This window comes from Lissotriton helveticus, chromosome 8 (genome assembly GCF_964261635.1).
Source record: "Lissotriton helveticus chromosome 8, aLisHel1.1, whole genome shotgun sequence".
In the NCBI taxonomy this organism is placed as follows: domain Eukaryota; kingdom Metazoa; phylum Chordata; class Amphibia; order Caudata; family Salamandridae; genus Lissotriton; species Lissotriton helveticus.
The window spans coordinates 797,484,601-797,503,485 of NC_136069.1; the positions used below are offsets into that span (position 1 = coordinate 797,484,601).

General features: G+C 42.6%; 2 protein-coding genes across 2 annotated transcripts in view; one reads left to right on the top strand and one right to left on the bottom strand.

Annotated features, from left to right (window-relative positions):
• Positions 1-18,885, top strand: part of UBAC2 (UBA domain containing 2) — an 811,088-nt gene that overhangs the window by 172,052 nt on the left and 620,151 nt on the right. The window lies entirely within an intron of this gene.
• Positions 7,715-17,493, bottom strand: GPR18 (G protein-coupled receptor 18). The gene is made up of 2 exons (XM_078657614.1): positions 17,386-17,493; positions 7,715-11,048 (listed from the first exon to the last, which is right to left on the bottom strand). The coding sequence occupies exon 2, from the start codon at positions 11,021-11,023 to the stop codon at positions 10,025-10,027; it is 999 nt and encodes a 332-aa protein (XP_078513740.1). The 5' UTR covers positions 11,024-11,048; positions 17,386-17,493; the 3' UTR covers positions 7,715-10,024.

Below are 18,885 nucleotides of genomic sequence, written 5' to 3' on the forward strand. Positions count from 1 at the left end.
GTCCCATCTGCCGCTATCTGCCTAGTACGCATGGCAAGAACCCGTTCAACTTTTTCGCTAAGCTCGTAGCATCTCTCCCTTCTAATAGTATAGTACTGAGCTGCCTTGTTTGCCAAATCATCCTCAGCTTCACTTTTTGCTTTCATCAATTCTATAATTTGTTGTTCTATCGGTTCACCCATTATTACGCACTCATGGAGCTGTTCCTCCGCCTCTGAGACGGCCCTCTCTATGCCACCATCCCCAAGTCGTTCTAATTTCCGTTTGTACGCGCTAAAGCTGCATGTCTCTCCACGAGCGCCTGCCTTAAAGGCGTCCCATATAACTCCCACCGGAGCACTCCCTCTGTTATTCTCAAAAAACTCGCTAATCCATTTGGACATATGCTGTATATAATTATTGTCCAGGAGGAGCCCTCTTTCAAAGGTCCAAACCCTACTTAGTCTAGTTCTCCCTTCTAGCTTCATTGTTAATACTAGGGGGTTGTGGTCACTGAAGATTCGTGGGAGCCTATCAATTTCTATTCTAGTCATTAGGTCGTTAGATATCAAGAAATAATCTAATCGGACACATATACGATGTGGTGCGGAGTAGTATGTAAAGCCTATTTGATCCGATCTAATTCTACCCCAGACATCTTGCAAAATATTATTCTCTAAAAGATCAACCAGTGCCTTATGTACTCTTTTCTTCCTGCCTTTATAGCTTCCAGTCAATCCTACCCCCAGCCCATCCGCCCCATTAATATTTAAATCTCCTCCTATAATAACCTGAGGAGGCCAACCCGCTAACTCTGCATCCAAAAACTGCAGAATTTCTAGATCATCCTGGGTTGAGCCATAAACTGCCACCAAAGTTGTCCATACTCCCTCTATTAAGATTTCGACCATAGCCAATCACCCCATTGATCTTCTAGTTTTTTTCCGGTTACCACATTTTTACTTCTTGAAAGAATAGCTACCCCTCTATTTTTCGTCCCTTGCTTGGATCTTGCTATTAAATGGAACCCCAACTGATTAAGACAGAACTCCTGGGTGCTCATTATGTGTGTTTCTTGCAGAAATACATAGTCTACATTCATCTGCCGCAATCGAACTGCTATCTTATGTCTTTTTTGAACATCGTTTAACCCACAAACGTTCCATGTTACGAATCTAAGGGACATATCTAGTTTTTAAGGGGCTACCGACTGACTGCTCACTACTAATTACCAATCTTCCAAGCTTGTTCTTTACTGCTTCTATTTCAGAAACTCCCATTTTAATACTCTCAGCCCATTCGATTCGATACCCATACTCGTACTTCCATTCTGGATCAAGTTCTTCATAAACCTGACAAATTCCAAAGCCCATGTGCCCTGCCCCAGCTCCCCCCCCCCCTCCCCCACCCCAGACAACCCTCCCACAGATGCCCACCCCCCCTTCAGGCAAATAGGTCCGAAGGACCTATGTCTGACCGGCGATGCCTACAGGATGTCGCGCCCTCCCTCCTCTGATTCTCATAAACCATAAATTTCACTCATGGTGCTTCCCCCGAAATAATATTGAACCCCATCTGCCCCCAATATCGCTTAGGACTATTGACACCCACCAATACATACCTACCCCTCTCCCCGACTCACCAAAAAAGAAATATACAATCTTAAATCATAAATCAGATATTTAGACAAACTATAGGCTTCTCCTACTGCATAGTGTTATCAATCTCTTCTTTTTTACTACTTCTTCCGGGAAATGTCTCTGAGAACAACCACTTGGGCGTCATGCTCCACAAGTTCCTTATGTTATGGCTTATGTTGACCTCTGGTTTCACGCAAAAAACTGAGGTACTCTTGCGCCATAATTTCGGAATAGAAGATCTTAAAGTTTCCATTTAGTCCAACCTTAAATCGTGCTGGAAACATAAGGTAAGCCTCACAACCAATGTTATGAAAGGGAGTGATCATCTGCCTCATCCGCCATCGCCTTTCCACCGTGGCGTGGCAGAAGTCAGGACGGGCAAAGAAAACAACATCCTTATAAGTGCGCTTAGCCTGCGGTTTTGCCTTGCTGATTATCTCTTCACGTAGTAAAAAGTTCCCAACATAGAGCAATATTGCGCGGGGCTTACCCTGTGACTCCTTCCGCGCCATCGGGAACCGGTGTGCCCGTTGTACCTCGTGTTCCCAATCCCATGAAGCCATCTCCGGAAAGGCACCCTTCAATAACTCAACAACAAATCCCCGTACATCCCCCCCCTCCTTTCCTTCCTGTACCCCAAGTAGTCTGACGTTATTACGCCTTTGTCTGTTTTCAAATTCCTCCAACTTCCAAAGCATATCCGCTGTTGTCTTATCCTGATCTCTCTTAGTGTCCTGCAGTTTCACGAAATCATCCTCTAATTTTCCCGTTCTGTCCTCCACCTCAGATACTCTCCCAACCACTTCTTAATACATTTTATTGATTTTACGCAAAGAAGTTTGGATTTTTTTATTCGCATGTCTGGCTCTTCTGCTTGCCCTTTGACTCTCAGCTCGAGCCTCACCCTGTATTTGCTTTAAGGTAGAAAGCAGGACTTCAAAGTTAGAGGCACTCCCCTCAGGCCCCTGAAAATTAACATCATGGATCCCCATATTCCTATTATCGCCCCCCCCCCCCGTAGATAATGCATGGCTTTCCAGTGTATTGTCCCAATCAAGTTTCTTTGCAACTGATTTCGCCGGAACTCCGCGAGATGCTCTGGCCAAGTTCTTTCGTCTAGAGTTATTTTTAGCTTTACTCTTACACTTGGTTCTGCTTTTCAATACTGGCTTATTCATCTCTATGGCAGCGGTCTTTTGTCTCACCTTTGGAACTTTTTGAACTGTCTCATGCTCCAAATCGATAGACTCCGTGTCACTATCCAGAGAGATTGAAGCACTATCCGATTCTGTCTCAATATCAATTTTGATATCTGAATCAGTACCCACTTCAGAGCCTACTGAGGTTTCCAGATCTGAGTCTGGCTCCAAATCCGAACTACTGTTCTCGCTCTCATCCTCGTCGTCTGCCTCATCATTGCCAGTGAAGAAAACGTCCTCACTGGGGGAAGCCAAGTTGGATCCTAAGATAATTGGTATTTTTTACCAGCTTTGTGGGTTACATCTGCATTTGCATTTGCATTTGCAGATTTCTTAACCCCTGATTTCACTGGGTCGAGGGCTGCCTCTTTATCTACGTTTTCTTGGGTCAGCTCTGATGTTGATGTTGCAATAATGTGCCCAACCTTATCAGCCGCGTCTGCATCAGCACGAGCTTTAGCTGACTCGTGAACTGTCTCTGTCTCTTTAAATGTAGTTTCTTTTGCTTTTGATTGCTCAGCCCCGCCCCCTACCGCATCCGAAGAAAGCCCTGGCGATCTCGAGGGCTCTGTAACTTCACTGCAGCCGACGGGCTCCACCAGGCAGATCACTCCCTCAGTTGCTCCCGCGAGGCTGTTAAGCTGTTTCTCCCCAATTAAGCCACACAAAGATGCCAGTGACGGAACCACGAACATCCGTTGCAAGGCCGGTTGGACACTCGGTAAGGGCGAGAATGTTTCCACAATCGTAGTTTGTCGGAGCGGAGTCTCTCTCACTACTACCTCGCCAGCGAGAACCTGCTCCTCGTTGCTTTTTTTAAATGAGGCCGTCATCTTTTTCTTCTCCATAACTTTGTCTCGGATCTTCCGCATTTTACTCTCCTTTGCAGCCTCTCGTCTCTGCTGCGCCTTCGATCTCGCTTTACCTCTCAAGTTAGAAGCTGGGGCTCCAGAGTCATCTGTGGGTGCTTCCTCTTCATCATTGCCCCATCTATCTCGAAAATCACGGGTTTTCTTGGGCGACCGCAGGAGTTTAGGAGCCATTACTCTCAATAGCTTCTTCCAATCGATCTGCCCAGACCACACAGCCCGCGTTGCAAAGAAGGAGATAACTTTGGATAGGGCCCTTTCCTTTAGCTGAGTTATATATTCTGCTTGTACAGGCCAAAGAATAGACACTCCGAGCATCGCATCCAGCAGCTGACTGTTCCTCTCTTATCTATTTTCTCTTGTTTTACCTCAGTATCACCTCAGTTTTTTTTTCCCATTATATCAGTCCAGTGATAATCAAGTATCTCCATTTAGAGCATCAACTGTGGGTGAAACCAACTGTAAAAAGCCAGGGATTGAGCACCGAATACACCACCATCAGGAGGAGAGTCAGGCGTGACTTTCCTCTACAGCGTCTCGGCGGCCATCTTGCCCCCACTCAGATTCAATTTCTCATTATCTCTAGATTGGATTACGGCAATGTGCTATACCTGGGAGGTAATAAACCCACTATCCATCGATTGCAGCCAGCGCACTATGCTGCCGCTAGGCTTCTCTATCGATTACCCAACTTTTCCTCAGTTTCTAACCTTCTCCGTGAGCTGCACTGGCTTACTGTCTCGAATCACAATAAGTTTAAAGCTTTATGCTACATGTTCAAGGCAAAAGCTGGACTTGGTCCCAAATACAGTATGGATTTGGTCCATCCATATCACCCATCCCTCCCTCTGAGATCTTCCCTAAACAGACCCGGTTTATTGTACCGATATTTTGCATGTCCCGTGTGAAAGGTTGTTCTTGTGCCTATATAGGCCCTCAAGTTTGGAACTCCTGTTACGTTTCATTGAGGAACTGTGTGTCTCTCTCTTTGCTTTTCTTAGGGGCTTCTAACTTAGTTTTATGCATCCCCCCTATTCTGCCATGCGCCGGGAAACCCCTTGGGGTAGCAATGCGCACTATGGGGGTCATTAGGATGACGGGCGGACTTGGTCCGCCCGCCATCCTATCGGGACTGGGGACCGCCCGCCATAAGGGCGGGGGTCCCGTGGGTGGTATTAGGATGCGGCCGCCACAGTGGCGGCGGCATCCTGCATTTATAACATTGTGGCGGGCGGTGCTCTCTGCACCGCCTGCCCCAATGCCATAAATGCATGTATGCATTTGCATACACAATGCGGCAGGCACCGCGCGGTGCCTACCGCATTGTATATGCAAATGCAGGGAGGTACCACAGGTACCCCCCGGCACCTAAAGACGCCCATCATAATATGGCTGGCGGTGTCTGATAGACACCGCCACCATATTATTCCTTTTCCACCCCGGCCGCAAGGCGACCGGGGCGGAAAAGCGGCAGACGGCCTTTCCGTCCGCCGAGGTCCCCCCCGCCATACTAATATGACGAGGGGGAAAACGAGTGCTGATGTCGGGTGGATTGCCCCCGCCAGCCTGGCGGGGGCAATCCGCCCGACATCATAATGGGCCCCTTTAAGTTCATAATAATAATAATAAATAATGGTTAATTGTTCTTTAGATTTATGTGTTTTCTGCAAGCATATGGCTACCACATTTAAGCAATGGCATTTTTGTTGTTGTTATATTTTTGTATCATATGCTTGCAATACAAAATAACCTTAACATCAGCTTGCCAAAATAGAGCTGTGGCCTTTGCCAATGTGTGTTTGTGTTGTAGCTGTTTGAATTAATATCTCTATTCATTTCGCATCTCAAACTGCACAGGTGCCACATTTGTGGTACCAAAGTCTTGGGGACAGATTATGATGCAGTTAATTTATTTATTGTGGCTCTCCACCAGTCAGTCATTAAAGCGAAGTGATTTTCTGTTTGTTATGGCTGGTTTATTTTCAGTCTCGTTTATACAAGGCAGACGAGGTATGTGATCGTTTTTTTACGTTGGGCTAATATTTGATTGATATTTCTGTGCTGTTTAAATCCACTCTTTTTACAGTGGTCCTATTAGTGGTCAGTCTTTTCATTTATTTTAATAGTAATCGGGGGGGTTCAGTAACCTGTGTTCTGTCTAGAACTGAGACAGTTAACACTTATTGTTGGAGATTTGTATGTATCGCTACCACTTTACATGCAAGATTTCTTACGGTTGCCTTTCTACATGCATTAATTGTGAGCAAACTGATGAGATTTCCTCACATTCAAATTATCACCCTTTCCTGGTGCCTTATGTGACTATTTTTCCTGCCCTCATTTTTTCATCCCTATAGGGACAGGCGTGCAGGCAATTCCCCGTGAGTGTGTTTTATTGTCCTTCATCACGGTGTTATCTGGGCTTCTGCATTTTCACAGTTTTTACTCTCCTTTTATCAATGTCAATTTATTTTTCCTCCATTTTTTTCTACAGTTCTCCTGGACTTGACTCAGGTACCCCAGATATGGCCTTTTGATACCATTAGCAATTTATTTATATTACATTTCCTTGCTAAAACATTTTGCCCTTTTTGCCGCTTTAGCCAGCAAACATGTCTGTTGTGCTCATTTTGTCCTGATGATGACCTGTTAAATTGTGGAAGGTCAAAACACTGTTGGCACTTACCAGCAGAAAAAAGAAACTTATTGTGCAAAGACTTCACATAAAAAGTTTGGACTCAGACTCAGTCACAATATTTATTGATTGGTTTCTTTTCTCTGCTCGTTTTCATGTAATCAACTTTGCGCCGTTCATCTGACTTTCACGAGCTCTGTGTGTTTACTTTGCACCTTGACCACTTTTTAAATTCATATTTAATGCTGATTTTGATTGCAATAAAATTTACTAAATACCTTTGACTTTTTGTGCCTTGCTATATCTATACCTTTTCTTCGCCATAATTTAGTTGACTATACAATACATGTTTTTTTTAGTATTGTAAAGATTTATTTGATTAGTTTCTCGCACACGGATTCCCTCTGTGACATTGTTTGGGGCATATACTCTTCCTTAGCTAGTATAATTAGTGGATACCCCTCTTACTGTTCCGCATATGTGTTATGCTACTTTGATAGTGTAACATTCACCCAGGCAGGCTCTATGATCAGTATGTGAAAGACTCTTATCATAAATGTTGTTTTTCTGTTTTCAAATGTTTGAAAAGTTTAATTGAATACAGGTCCCGGAAATAGAATTACTCTCGTGTCATTTGCTATCCTAGGTTCCTCTAGGTTTCAAAGCTCTCAGCACTAGAACACTTTTCAGGTAGAAGTCTGCTTGACAAGAACAATATTCTGGTTTAGGAAGTTGTGTTCTACAATTTAAACTTTTACCAGCAAATTCTTTTAAATCTTGTGCCTTATGTTGTTTTTCTAATCCTGGTAAATCCATTTGAAACTAGTTTAAAGTTTCCTAGACCGACATCAGTGCTCATTACGTGGAAAAAGCTGATCCTAAAGAAGTGACAGTGCACCTACCTCTGAATATTGCAACTCAACCTCAAGCATATATGTTGTTTATAGGGTGTCCCTTTCCGGACAGCTCCTGTATAAATTTCAGTTCGGCCTTTTAATCCCAGGCAAAGGCTGGATATTTCCAACCAATTTTGCTTACGTATCGTATCCTGATTCTGTTGTTGTACCATGGATTCACTGGAGAACCAAATGCACTTTATATTTTTCTGGCAACTTTATGCCAAGTATTAGGCTAGGTATTTGAAACCACTACTACTTTTAGATGGTTTTTAGCACTGGAGATAGGAGTTTTTTATTTTTTATTTTTGTAATGACTTAAAAGTCTTTGTACATGTTATGTTGTTGGCAAACTATAAACACCCACAGAAAAATAGAACTAAAGATGGACCTCTGATTGGTTGCATTGATCGATGTGTGCAATTGAATATCATTTTGATTTTCTGCATTTTTATTTAATTTGAAATGTGTACTTTGTAACAAACTTTGCACATTATTTGCATTTTGTGTTTTATTGATCCACGTAATGATTTTCTGTAATTACTTTAGGCATACTAATATGACAATTTGCCTTTTTATTCCCGTGAAAGGCAGTAGATTAAAACACATTCTTTTGCCAATAATGGACTTAACGAGAATATTGAAATTAATTCTGTTACATCGACAGCAATAGCAGATGTAAGGTTTTAAGAGTTTATAACCTCTCCCCCATTGTAAATAGAAGATCAAACACTGGTATTCTGTACAGGAGGTACCTTTAGAAATGTTGAATCTGGTTTGAAGGCTGGAAACAGTCATCAGATCGGTGACCTGGTCTTTGAGCCCCACCAAGAAGCCCTAACTCCCAATTCTTATTTTATTGAAGCTTTTGTGTTATACACTGATGTGAAATTGACCATCTATCTATTATGAACTGCTGATCTAAAGATAGGTCTTGTGTACAAACCCTGCATCGGAAGGATACCATTTCTTCAGCTTTTGATTCTGCTTAATGCAAATAGCCTCTCTTGTGGTTTAAAAACTTGCCATATTTTGCATTGCCTAAAAGCAAACTACACTTTCAGTCCAGTTTATCATAAAGTCCTTGACTAAAATTATTCATGTGTTTGACAATTTGGAGGAAAGAACACATCACTCCAAGAGCTTGTCTTTACAAGAGGATCATTTCTTACAAATCTCATTCATAGGATTTTTCGCATGTTTTGAGAAAAATGGTTGTCTCTCCACTTTTATCTCCAATGAATGGACTTGTGCAAATTTATCTCCATGTTGATAGGATGACCAGTCTACATAATAGGGATGTTGCAACAATGCATAGTTGCAGTTCGGTTTCTCCACCTCATCTGTATCAATGTAAGATGTCATTTTGGAGATGGAATGTTGCCTGTTCGAAGAAAACAGCCACTGAAGACTTTGGGATGCGTCTGTTTTTGTGTGAGGTCATGGATAGCTCCTTTTTAGGTTGATGTGTTCTTTCTCCTCACAAAAGGGTCTAAAACATAGCTGAGAACATTGGAAATGATGCAGGATATCACTGAAATCTGAGACTAGATCATACTCGGGGAGGTGAGATTCCTCACAGGCTCTGCTCACTTCAAAGGCACCAAGTTATCTGGTGCTACCATTAGGTAGGGCCTGCTCCAATCTAGTGAAACTAGGGCGACGGACTAAATGAACGTACTTTGTCTTTTATGAGGAGGGGGTGAAGTAGACACTATACTGTCAATCAGTTTCTGAAGAGTCAGTCTGAATACATCTTCCTCAGGAGGAAGCAAAGAACTGACTGCTCCTTAATCAGCAGTAGCCATGGATTCAGTAAATGTAACTTTATTATAGAGTACAAAATGGGCACTCTAAAAGACATTTAACATATATAGATAGCTTTTTAACTGGAATCTGGGCCCAGCACTGATAACAATGGATTCCCTTGCTTTGTGCTATGTTGACCACAAATAGCCATAAAATAGCAGAGGTGACTCAAGTGCATGCCCTCGAAACATTTGGTGTTGGTCATCCAATCGGACAAACCCTGTGCTGTATAACATTGTTCAAAATGTCAATCTTTATTACATTCTCTTAGGAGATGTTGTATATTGTTTTGCCAACTGTACTTTTGTTAAATAATGTTATGACTGTATGTGGATATTTGCCTTGTAGTAATGCTGACACTTAATGCAGTACGTTTGTGTACGTTATGGGTACAAGCGAATCGTAAATGCTATAGGCCGCTGTAGGCCAGATTGGTTCATTAGGAAATGCTGTGTCGGAGACCATAGGGCTGATCTGTTTATTCTACAAAGTTATGTCAAAGGCCGTAGACATGATTTATTTATTGTGAAAAGCCTATTGCCTAGAAGAGGGTTATACTTGCTCTGTATTAAAGCCTGTAGGCAGGTATTTTATGACCTGGATTATTATATATAACTGTAGCGGGGCAAAGGGTTTGTGCTGTGATAAAAGTACTGCTGGCAATTTATAAATGATTTCCAGGTCTGGTAAGGCAAGCTTTTTGAATTTAGTGCAATCCTGTCTTAGATGTATGATCTGCTTTAATTATGTAGATTTACAATTGCAGTGCAGACAAGTGATTGGTTGCTAGAGTTTATAAAAGTTATGCTTTGGCACAGATACATTAATTGAGTTGTTAAGTCCTAGCCCTAGAAACAAGTGTCATTGTTTGCAGTAGCAGAACAAAATTAAAGAGAATATTGAATTGCTGGAAGGTGTGTGACGTGACTTTTTATTAAACCAAGACAAGACCTATTCAAATGTAAAAAATATTTTTCCTGATCAAGTATTGTGAAATTTATATCATTTCACTGTTCAGATTACTAAGTGAGCGCACGCTGCCTGTTCTAAAACTTTTCCTGCGCACACTCCGCAGATAGTTCCGATACAGGATAACACTAATGACTCGTGCCTGAAATTGTTTAGACACTATGTAGTATAGAATAACATCCAGGCAGGTGCTCAGATTCATCAGGAAAGTAGTAAAGGCTCCCCAAGGGCTGTATTGGTTCACATCACTCTCCAGCATCAGAAAAGCAAAACACACGTGAAATGGCACAAAGCAGACCAGAACTTGCACGATGAGGGTGACAATGATCCTGATGGACTTCTGCTTGACTTTAGGCTTCAATTTCGAAGTCTTTCCATGTACCAGGCTCTGAATGATGACCAAGTAGCATCCAATCATCATTACTAGTGGGATCAAGAAAAATAAGATCAGGCGAACAAAGTTTAAGAGGTTGTCCTTTTTCAAGTGCACAATGTCAAAGATTTTCAAGCAGGTGGTGAAGTTGGAGGCCTTATCTGGATCGTCATGTGCAAAAAGCAGAGGCGTAGTGGAGGCAAGGGCCATTATCCATATTCCTGCACAAGCGACCACAGCTTTGCCTATGTCCCTGAGCTCTTTGGCATGCTTAGGCTGCACTATGGCCATGTACCGATCCGCACTGATGAAAGCAAGTAACCAGAGGGCAATGTTTGGGTAGCAAACAGTGAGTGCGCCAAGTATCCGACAGAGCATATCTCCGAAGGGCCAGTATTGATTACCGTAGTATGCCAATCGAAAGGGAATAAACATAATGAATATCAAGTCAAGTAACGCAACATTCATCATGTAGACCGTTATGGTGGTTCTCTTTTTAGTGGTGCAGCTGAAGACCCATAGTGCAGTGAGATTAACACACAATCCAAGGATGAATACAGTGCTGTAGAAAATGAGTGCAGCTACACGGTATTCTTCTGGTTGGCTGAAAAACTGCACCGCGGGTTGACTTTGATTGTCGTTGATTGTCGCCATTGCCTTCTGTCATCAAGTTGACGATCTGTGAGAAAACCACAGATAAATAGGAGATAGTTAATTGGTTATTAAAAATATGAACAAGTTACAGTACCTCATTTGTAAACTAACTAATTCTTAAATGGTGCTCGGGCTGTAATGATGTGTTTTTGTGGTCAACGTGATGCAGTTCTGCAGTGCAGCAAAAACATCCTGCCCACCATACAGGAAATAACCCACTCGACTGAATAGAGGTCCTTTAAAAAACAAATATGCAGAACACACTATGTTAACTGAAGTTGAAGGGACGATTGTAATGTTGGTAGTTCTTTGTTTATGCCATAAGCAAGAAGTATTATGTATGTAGAGGTTACAACAGATATGTTTTCTTTCATTAATTGTGCTTTTATCTTACAAAATAGACACATGCTTGTTAAAGGAACCAATACAATGAAGAAATCAGTAGAAGAAAAAGTGCAAAACAAGTTCAGTGGCACCATGAATAATATGTGAACGTTGGGTTGTTACAAATACATTGACATTAGAGGAAAACATAATATTATTTGTTACAGATTGTGATGGCGACTCTCTAGATCTATTTGGATTGTTATTTCCCATGAAAAGTGTTTTTTGATGTTAACTTTTTTCCTGCTTGGCGAATCTATATAGAACTAATATACATGCATATAAGTGTAATCATGGAACGTTCTTTGCTAGTGGTGCATGGTAATGCTCAGTGGTGTGTGAAATTTTTATAATTTACATTGGCGTAATTACGTGAAATTTCAGGAAATTGTTCAAAATTAGCAGAAATCCAAAACTGCCATTTGGTGATATATTTTCTGTAGTAATGTGTCCAGTTTGTGTACACGGACGCATTTCATGCTAAGAAAGCGCAAAAAACACTAGCCCCACAAGAAGTCGCTTGCATTATTTCTGCTCCAAAGTGCTACATTTTTGCCATGAATGGACCATAATTATGGGATGTTGCGTAATAGTGTAATTCACAAAACTACACAAAATTATGCCAGTGTAGCAGATTTTTCACTCTGGCGTATTATTGTTCTGGGAATTTCCCAGAACCTGCATGTCCAGTTTATATCTCCTTAGTTATTTTTGCCCTCTTGAACCCCATAATCCATTGGATGGGTTTAAACTAAACACCGGCCAGAGATAATGCCTGGTTTGTTTTAGCTCCGTTGGATTTTCTGTTTGTTTCAGAGGTTTCTGAGAAAAGCACCAAAAACCCAGTTCAACAAAATGGGTAGATATCAGGGCGGGGAAATAATGAACCAGTTTGCAGCTTGAAAATTGATTCCGAACCAGAATCCTCATTGGTTCTTGAGAACTGATTATTTTAGTTCCAACCAATATTTTGTAGTTTGTGAATCCTACAGTGAAAGAAATGTTGCTCTCCCTTTTGGGCATATCCTCATCTTGAGGGATCGCGGCCTCAGATGAAATTTCTTTTTATAGTTTTCCCTTTGCAAATCTTTCAAAGTTCCCCTTCCATCACTGAACACAGTCAGCACGGTGTTGTTTGTCAAGCACTCCAGTGTTTCAGATTCTTGCTCAGTCTTGTTAAACCCTCCTAACCTACTCTTCTTACTGGAGAGAAAGAATAAAATATTTTTTGACTTAACTGAAGCGTACCCCTTAAGGGGACCACACGGTTAGGCAAATGTTTTTTAAATTAAGAATACTCTGGAGATCCCTCAAACTCCCAGTGAAGTACACAATTCTCGATTAATAATATTTTTAGCATTATTTTCCTCAGAGCACCAATTCCTTCTGCAGACCTCTAAATAGGTCATCATCAGCAACAACAGGGACATTCCCTTATTTGTTTTAAAGTATTTCATCGATGCAGGCTAGAGATTGCATGGGGTTTGTTTCATACATTGAACAACCTTAGAACGAGTTGCGTAATAGAAGTTGACAGAGGTGCATTCAGTACTCCTTGTAAGGATTAGGTGTCCCAGGATTTCCTAGGCACTGTGCATCACCAACAACGTGAGGCTGCATCATTAGGCACCCAATCATCCCCACAACCCTCCAGCTCCACCCATCAGAGCCGTTGGCATGCCCATCACAAGGCACCTGATCAGTCACTAGTTGTACACACCTATGTTTTATCTACTTGGACAAATGCAAGAAGAACAATTGATGGACAGAATGGAGAAAAATGTCATAAATTCACCCCAGTACAGAGATCTGGGCCTAAATCCATCGTTTTTTTGCTCACCATGCCAATCCAGTTTGGACCCAGCCATATGCAAATCAGTCTTGACCCTGCCCCAATGGGAACAGTCCAGCCTGAACTGCCAGGCCAGGTACTCCCTGGACTAGAGACAAGCATCCTAGGACCGGTTTCGGGCTTTCAGCCCTTATCAGCCAAGATAGCTTGATTCCAATGGAAAGGAGAGCACGGGACACACGTCTGGGCATACCCGTCCCACTCGGCTTTACAAATGCAAAAAGAACAATTGATGGACAGAATGCAGAATAATGTCACACATTCACCCCAGTACAGGAAGGACCTGGCTTGGCAGTTCGTGCTGGACTGTTCCCATAAGGAACAGGGTCAAGACTGATTTGCATATGGCTGGGTCCAAACTGGTGTAGTGTGGTGAGCAAAAGAATGATGGATTAAACCCAGATCCTTGTGACTGGGGGTGAATGTTTGCATTGTCCAGCATTCCGTCCATCAATTGTTTCTTTTGCATCTGTCACCCTAAATGGGAAGGGTATGCCTAGACATGGGTCCTGTGCTCACTACACCACTGGATTCATGCTAGCCTGGCTGATGAAGGGTGATGCCCTGAAACTGGTCATAGGATGCTTGTTTCTGACCACTGGATTCATGCTAGCTTGGCTGATGAAGAGTGATACCCTGAAACCGGTCCAAGGATGCTTGTTTCCGGTCCAGGGAGGACCTAGCTTGGCAGTTCGGGATGGACTGTTCCCATAAGGAACAGGGTCAAGACTGATTTGCTTATGGCTGGGCTCAAACTGGGGTGGTGTGTTGAGCAAAAGAGTGATGGAATAAACCCAGATCCTTGTGACTGGGGTTAAATCTTTGCATTGTCCAGCATTCCGTCCATCAATTGTTTCTTTTGCGTATGTCGCCCTAAGCAGAAAGGGTATGCCCAGACGTGGGTATGCCGAGACGTTGGTCGCGTGCTCACTACACCACTGGATTCAATTTAGCGGGGCTGATACCCTGAAACCGGTCCCAGGATGCTTTTTTTCGGTCCAGGGAGGATCTGGCTTGGCAGTTCGGGCTGGACTGTTCCCACAAGGAACAGGGTCAAGGCTGATTTGCATATGACTGGGTCCAAACTGGGTGGTGTGGTGAGCAAAAGAATGATTGATTAAACCCAGATCCTTGTGACTGGGGGTGAATGTTTGCATTGTCCTGCATTCCGTTCATCAATTGTTTCTTTTGCATTATCTACTTGGACAGGTGAATCCTACCTTATCAAGCAGAGTTTTCTCTTTTGGGAAGATCAGAGACTTGCTCCATGCCCTTCAAGAAATAACCTTCAAAATTCAGATTTAGAAGTCAAAATAAGGGCTTACAATTTTGTACCCAGCAAAGCATGCACTATCCTTTAAGTCTCAAAATCATATGTAGAGACATGGAAAGCTTAAATGTGCCTAAATTTAAAACAGTAATAAGAGCAATAAAATGGACAGTTTCCGTTTCTGACCCTAAGGTTAGAGCTTCTGCTTGAAGTCGCACATCAGGACACTAACCAGTAAATGTCCAGACATGAATATAACCTAATGCTTGTGCCTGCTAATAAGTTCGCTAAAGGATGCGAAACAGCGTTGTATACATTTGTCATATAATCCACATTGTGTAATTCAAGTGGCGGAATGCCCTGGACCGCAGGCTGGACACGTTCAATCTTTTTTACTTTTAGTAGTTTCACTTGAATGTTTAGTTTTGTTCCAAAATCAAATTTATTGTTTAAAGGCTGCCACTGCAAGTCTCCTGTTTTTTCCTCAAGCAACAGTGCACACTTGAAGCTGAAACTGTAACCCACGCCTGCAAATGCTAGCTCTTTAGTCACAGTCTGTGGGGATAGCTTGACTCCAGTGGTGTGGAGAGCACAGGACTCACGTCTGAGCATACCGTCCCACTCTGGGCGATAGCTTGACTCCAGTGGTGTGGAGAGCATGGGACTCACGTCTGAGCATACCCGTCTCACTCGGGGTGATAGCTTGACTCCAGTGGTGTGGAGAGCACGGGACTCACGTCTGAGCATTCCCTGTCCCACTCGGGGTGATAGCTTGACTCCAGTGGTGTAGAGAGCATGGGACTCACGTCTGAGCATACCCGTCCCACTCGGGGTGATAGCTTGACTCCAGTGGTGTAGAGAGCACGGGACTCGTGTCTGAGCATACCTGTCCCACTCGGGGGATAGCTTGACTCCAGTGGTGTGGAGAGCACGGGACTCACGTCTTAGCATACCCGTCCCACTCCGGGGATAGCTTGACTCCAGTGGTGTGGAGGGCACGGGACTCGCGTCTGAGCATACCCGTCCCACTCGGGGGATAGCTTGACTCCAGTGGTGTGGAGAGCACAGGACTCACGTCTGAGCATACCCGTCCCACTCGGGGGATAGCTTGACTCCAGTGGTGTGGAAAGCACGGGACTCACGTCTGAGCATAACCGTCCCACTCGGGGATAACTTGACTCCAGTGGTGTGGAGAGCACGGGACTCGCATCTGAGCATACCAGTCCCACTCAGGGGATAGCTTGGTGAGCAAAATAACGATGGATTAAACCCAGATTTGTGACTGGGGGTGAATGTTTTGCCATTGTGCAACATTCCGTCCATCATCTTGTGTGTTTTGCTGTTCACCCTATGTGGGAAGGGTATGCCCAGACGTGGGTCCCGTGCTCACTACGCCTTTGGAGTCAAGCTATCCTGGCTGAAGACGGCTGATAGCCAGAAACCGGTCCTAGGATGCTTGATTCCCTTCCAGGGAAGACATGGCTTGGCAGTTCGAGCTGGACTGTTCCCATGAGGCACAGGGCCAAGACTGATTTGCATATGGCCAAGTCTGAACTGGGGTGGCTTGGTGAGCAAAATAACAATGGATTAAACCCAGATCTGCGACTGGGGGTGAATGTTTTGCCATTGTGCAACATTCCGTCCATCAGCTTGTGTGTTTTGCAGCTCTTTAGTCACGGCATCAGAATCTGTGTTTGTTTATGGATCCACGGATCACCTACATCTAAGGTAAATCCACCCGGTGGACGGATTTACCACAGTAGGAAGTTGTGATGGGTGTAGGAGAATGGGTTTTGCCATTGTGGGGTGCAGGACTGCCCACTTAAAAAGTAATAAACACCCACAAAGTCATAACTTTTTGGGTATTCACAAACATTCACAGTGCTTTTGCCACTTATGCAGAATGTACTCGTACTGAAAAAACACAGGTGGAAGTGAGGGTAAGGGTATGGATTATACCCACAATTTGCGATGGTATATTGGAAGGGATTTATTTCCTCGCGTGGAAAATTGTTTTCCTTATCAAGAAAAACTGGAAACATGCTCAGTTGCACATTTCTCTGTATCCTGCAACAATCTGCAGGCGTTGGGTTCAGGCAAAGAGGCTTGTGCAAAGAAACTATGGAAGTTATGCGCCTTGGTTGGGTACCCCTGAAGGCTTTGAGAATGGGGAAAGAAAGCATGGGGCAGATTTATGAAGGCCTTGCACCGCCGGTGCGTCATTTTTAACATGGGAAAAAGTGGCGCACTGGCGGCGCAAGGCTTTCATAAATAAGGCCCCATGACTCTATTCAAGATGATGGCATGTGCCTAGATCCCACTCTTTCGTGTGAATCCACACCAGTTTTTCAGTATTTATCAGCTATGTTTCCTGCATAGTAATGCTGGTGCAAGTACTGAATCTCTGTGTTTGTCCTATAAAGAATAGTAGTTTCACTTTCAAGTCTCCAGTGAAGTAGAACGCGTTTGATAAACGATTTTCAGAAAGACATCCCATGTTTGTACATTTGTTCAAATGACCTTCAATGATAGACTTAATTAAAATACAGCAATTTTTGTTGTCAAGCTCTCTGCTTTGTATTCTAATTCAAAGCCTGAATATTGCGCCGAACCTATTAATTAAGTAGGAAGTTGTTATTTATATTCGGACCTGTCAGCGAGTTTAAAAAGCCCTTTGTGTCTGTTTCTTATTAAAAAGCAGTGATTTACACACTATGGTAAAGCATTGTTTAAAAAGTGGTGTTTGGTATTCCAACATGTACCCCAATTCGCTATTTTAAATGGCCTTTATTAATGCATCATTTGTCATAATAAAAAGTACAGGCTTACAGAAGAAAAATTAAACACATTTCTTACCTTTGGTGCAAATTGATGTTCTTTTAACAATCCGTAAACATTTTGAGACCTCGGTCTGCTGAAGAGTCAGACTTTCTTCCTCCCTCTACATGCCTGTCTTGAGTGTGCGTGTAAAAATAGCAAACTTTTCAAACATTGCCGTGCTCAGGAAGTGACTGTGTTTTAACCCTTTCTGTGTGGGGGGTTTTACCGAACCAAAACTTCTTTTTATTGGTTTAGTCGCAGGTTCTGCATTTTTTTGTAGGCTGGATTTCAAGTCAAGTCAAAAAATACTTTATTTCGGCTAATCAGCCATAAAAGCACAATACATTTTACATTTATTAAAATAGGACAGAATGTTGTACTAAAAAGACGATTAGAGGTCAAATGTTCAAAACAGCCATTCATTTCTAGACAAAAGTAAATTACATATATGTCACAGTTTTAACAATCAGTGGATACCCCCAAATTAGTGATGAGCAGATTGTCAATAAAATGACAGGTCTCAAATTTAAGAAGTTATAAAGGTATTAATATGTCACAGTTTTAACAATCAGTGGATAGCTACCCAACCCCCAAATTAGTGATGAGCAGATTGTCAACAACATGACAGGTCTCAAATTTAAGAAGTTATAAAGGTATTAAAAGACAGTATCAATACACATGCAAAATTGATTAGACTACTTGTTAAAAAAATTAATTGAGGAATAATGTTAAAAATTTTACATCCCTATACAAACAAGGTAAACATAATTGTCATCATCACAATCTCTGAACAAAACTATATAGCAGCAAAGGGCAGTGGGGAGATAGGCTTGCAGATTTTTTAGCATTAACTATTGCCCATCTCTTTCCCCTTTAGGATTCCTCTACGAGTACACCACATTGCAAGAAGGAATTTCGAGGTTGCGACTACAAATAATGGCAATGTTTCGTATTTAAGTAGCCTAAAGACCTCGATATGGTTTCTAAGCCCTAAATTTCTACACAATTGAAAAATCCACTTCGATCTAGACTTATGGGAGGCAGGACAAAAAAGCATTACATGGAACAGCCAGGGCAATCTATTTTGGCTGTACCCTTCCATTTATTCGTAAATGCACCTAAGTGTACCATGCCTGAATTGTAGGAACAGTTTTTTTGCCATGAATGGTTGGATACTGTCCAGGATCTTTTTGAGTTTATACTACTGCTTGACATCCAGAAACCTTGATGTCAAGGACCATGAGGATGTACTTTGGATTAATTGGGCAAGTTTAAATTCCTTCAAGGTTAAAGCTAGGTTTTTTTTAGAAGTACTGGAGCAGGTCTCCTCCGGATTTGACCACAAGTTACCACAACCCAACGAAAAACACAGGCTCCTAACATAGGACAGCCATGATAAATTGGAAGCCCCCAGTTTACACATAACATCCCTCAGTTCCTCCCTATAATTAATTAACTCTGGCGTACTCCAAATACGACGCCAGAAAAGGAGAGGACGAGAGGCAATTAAGTCTGATATGGGGCCAATACCCAGGT

What these genes read in the sequence shown, in the direction of transcription:
- GPR18 (XM_078657614.1), bottom strand. Translation starts at nt 11,023, where the DNA reads ATGGCGACAATCAACGACAATCAAAGTCAACCCGCGGTGCAGTTTTTC.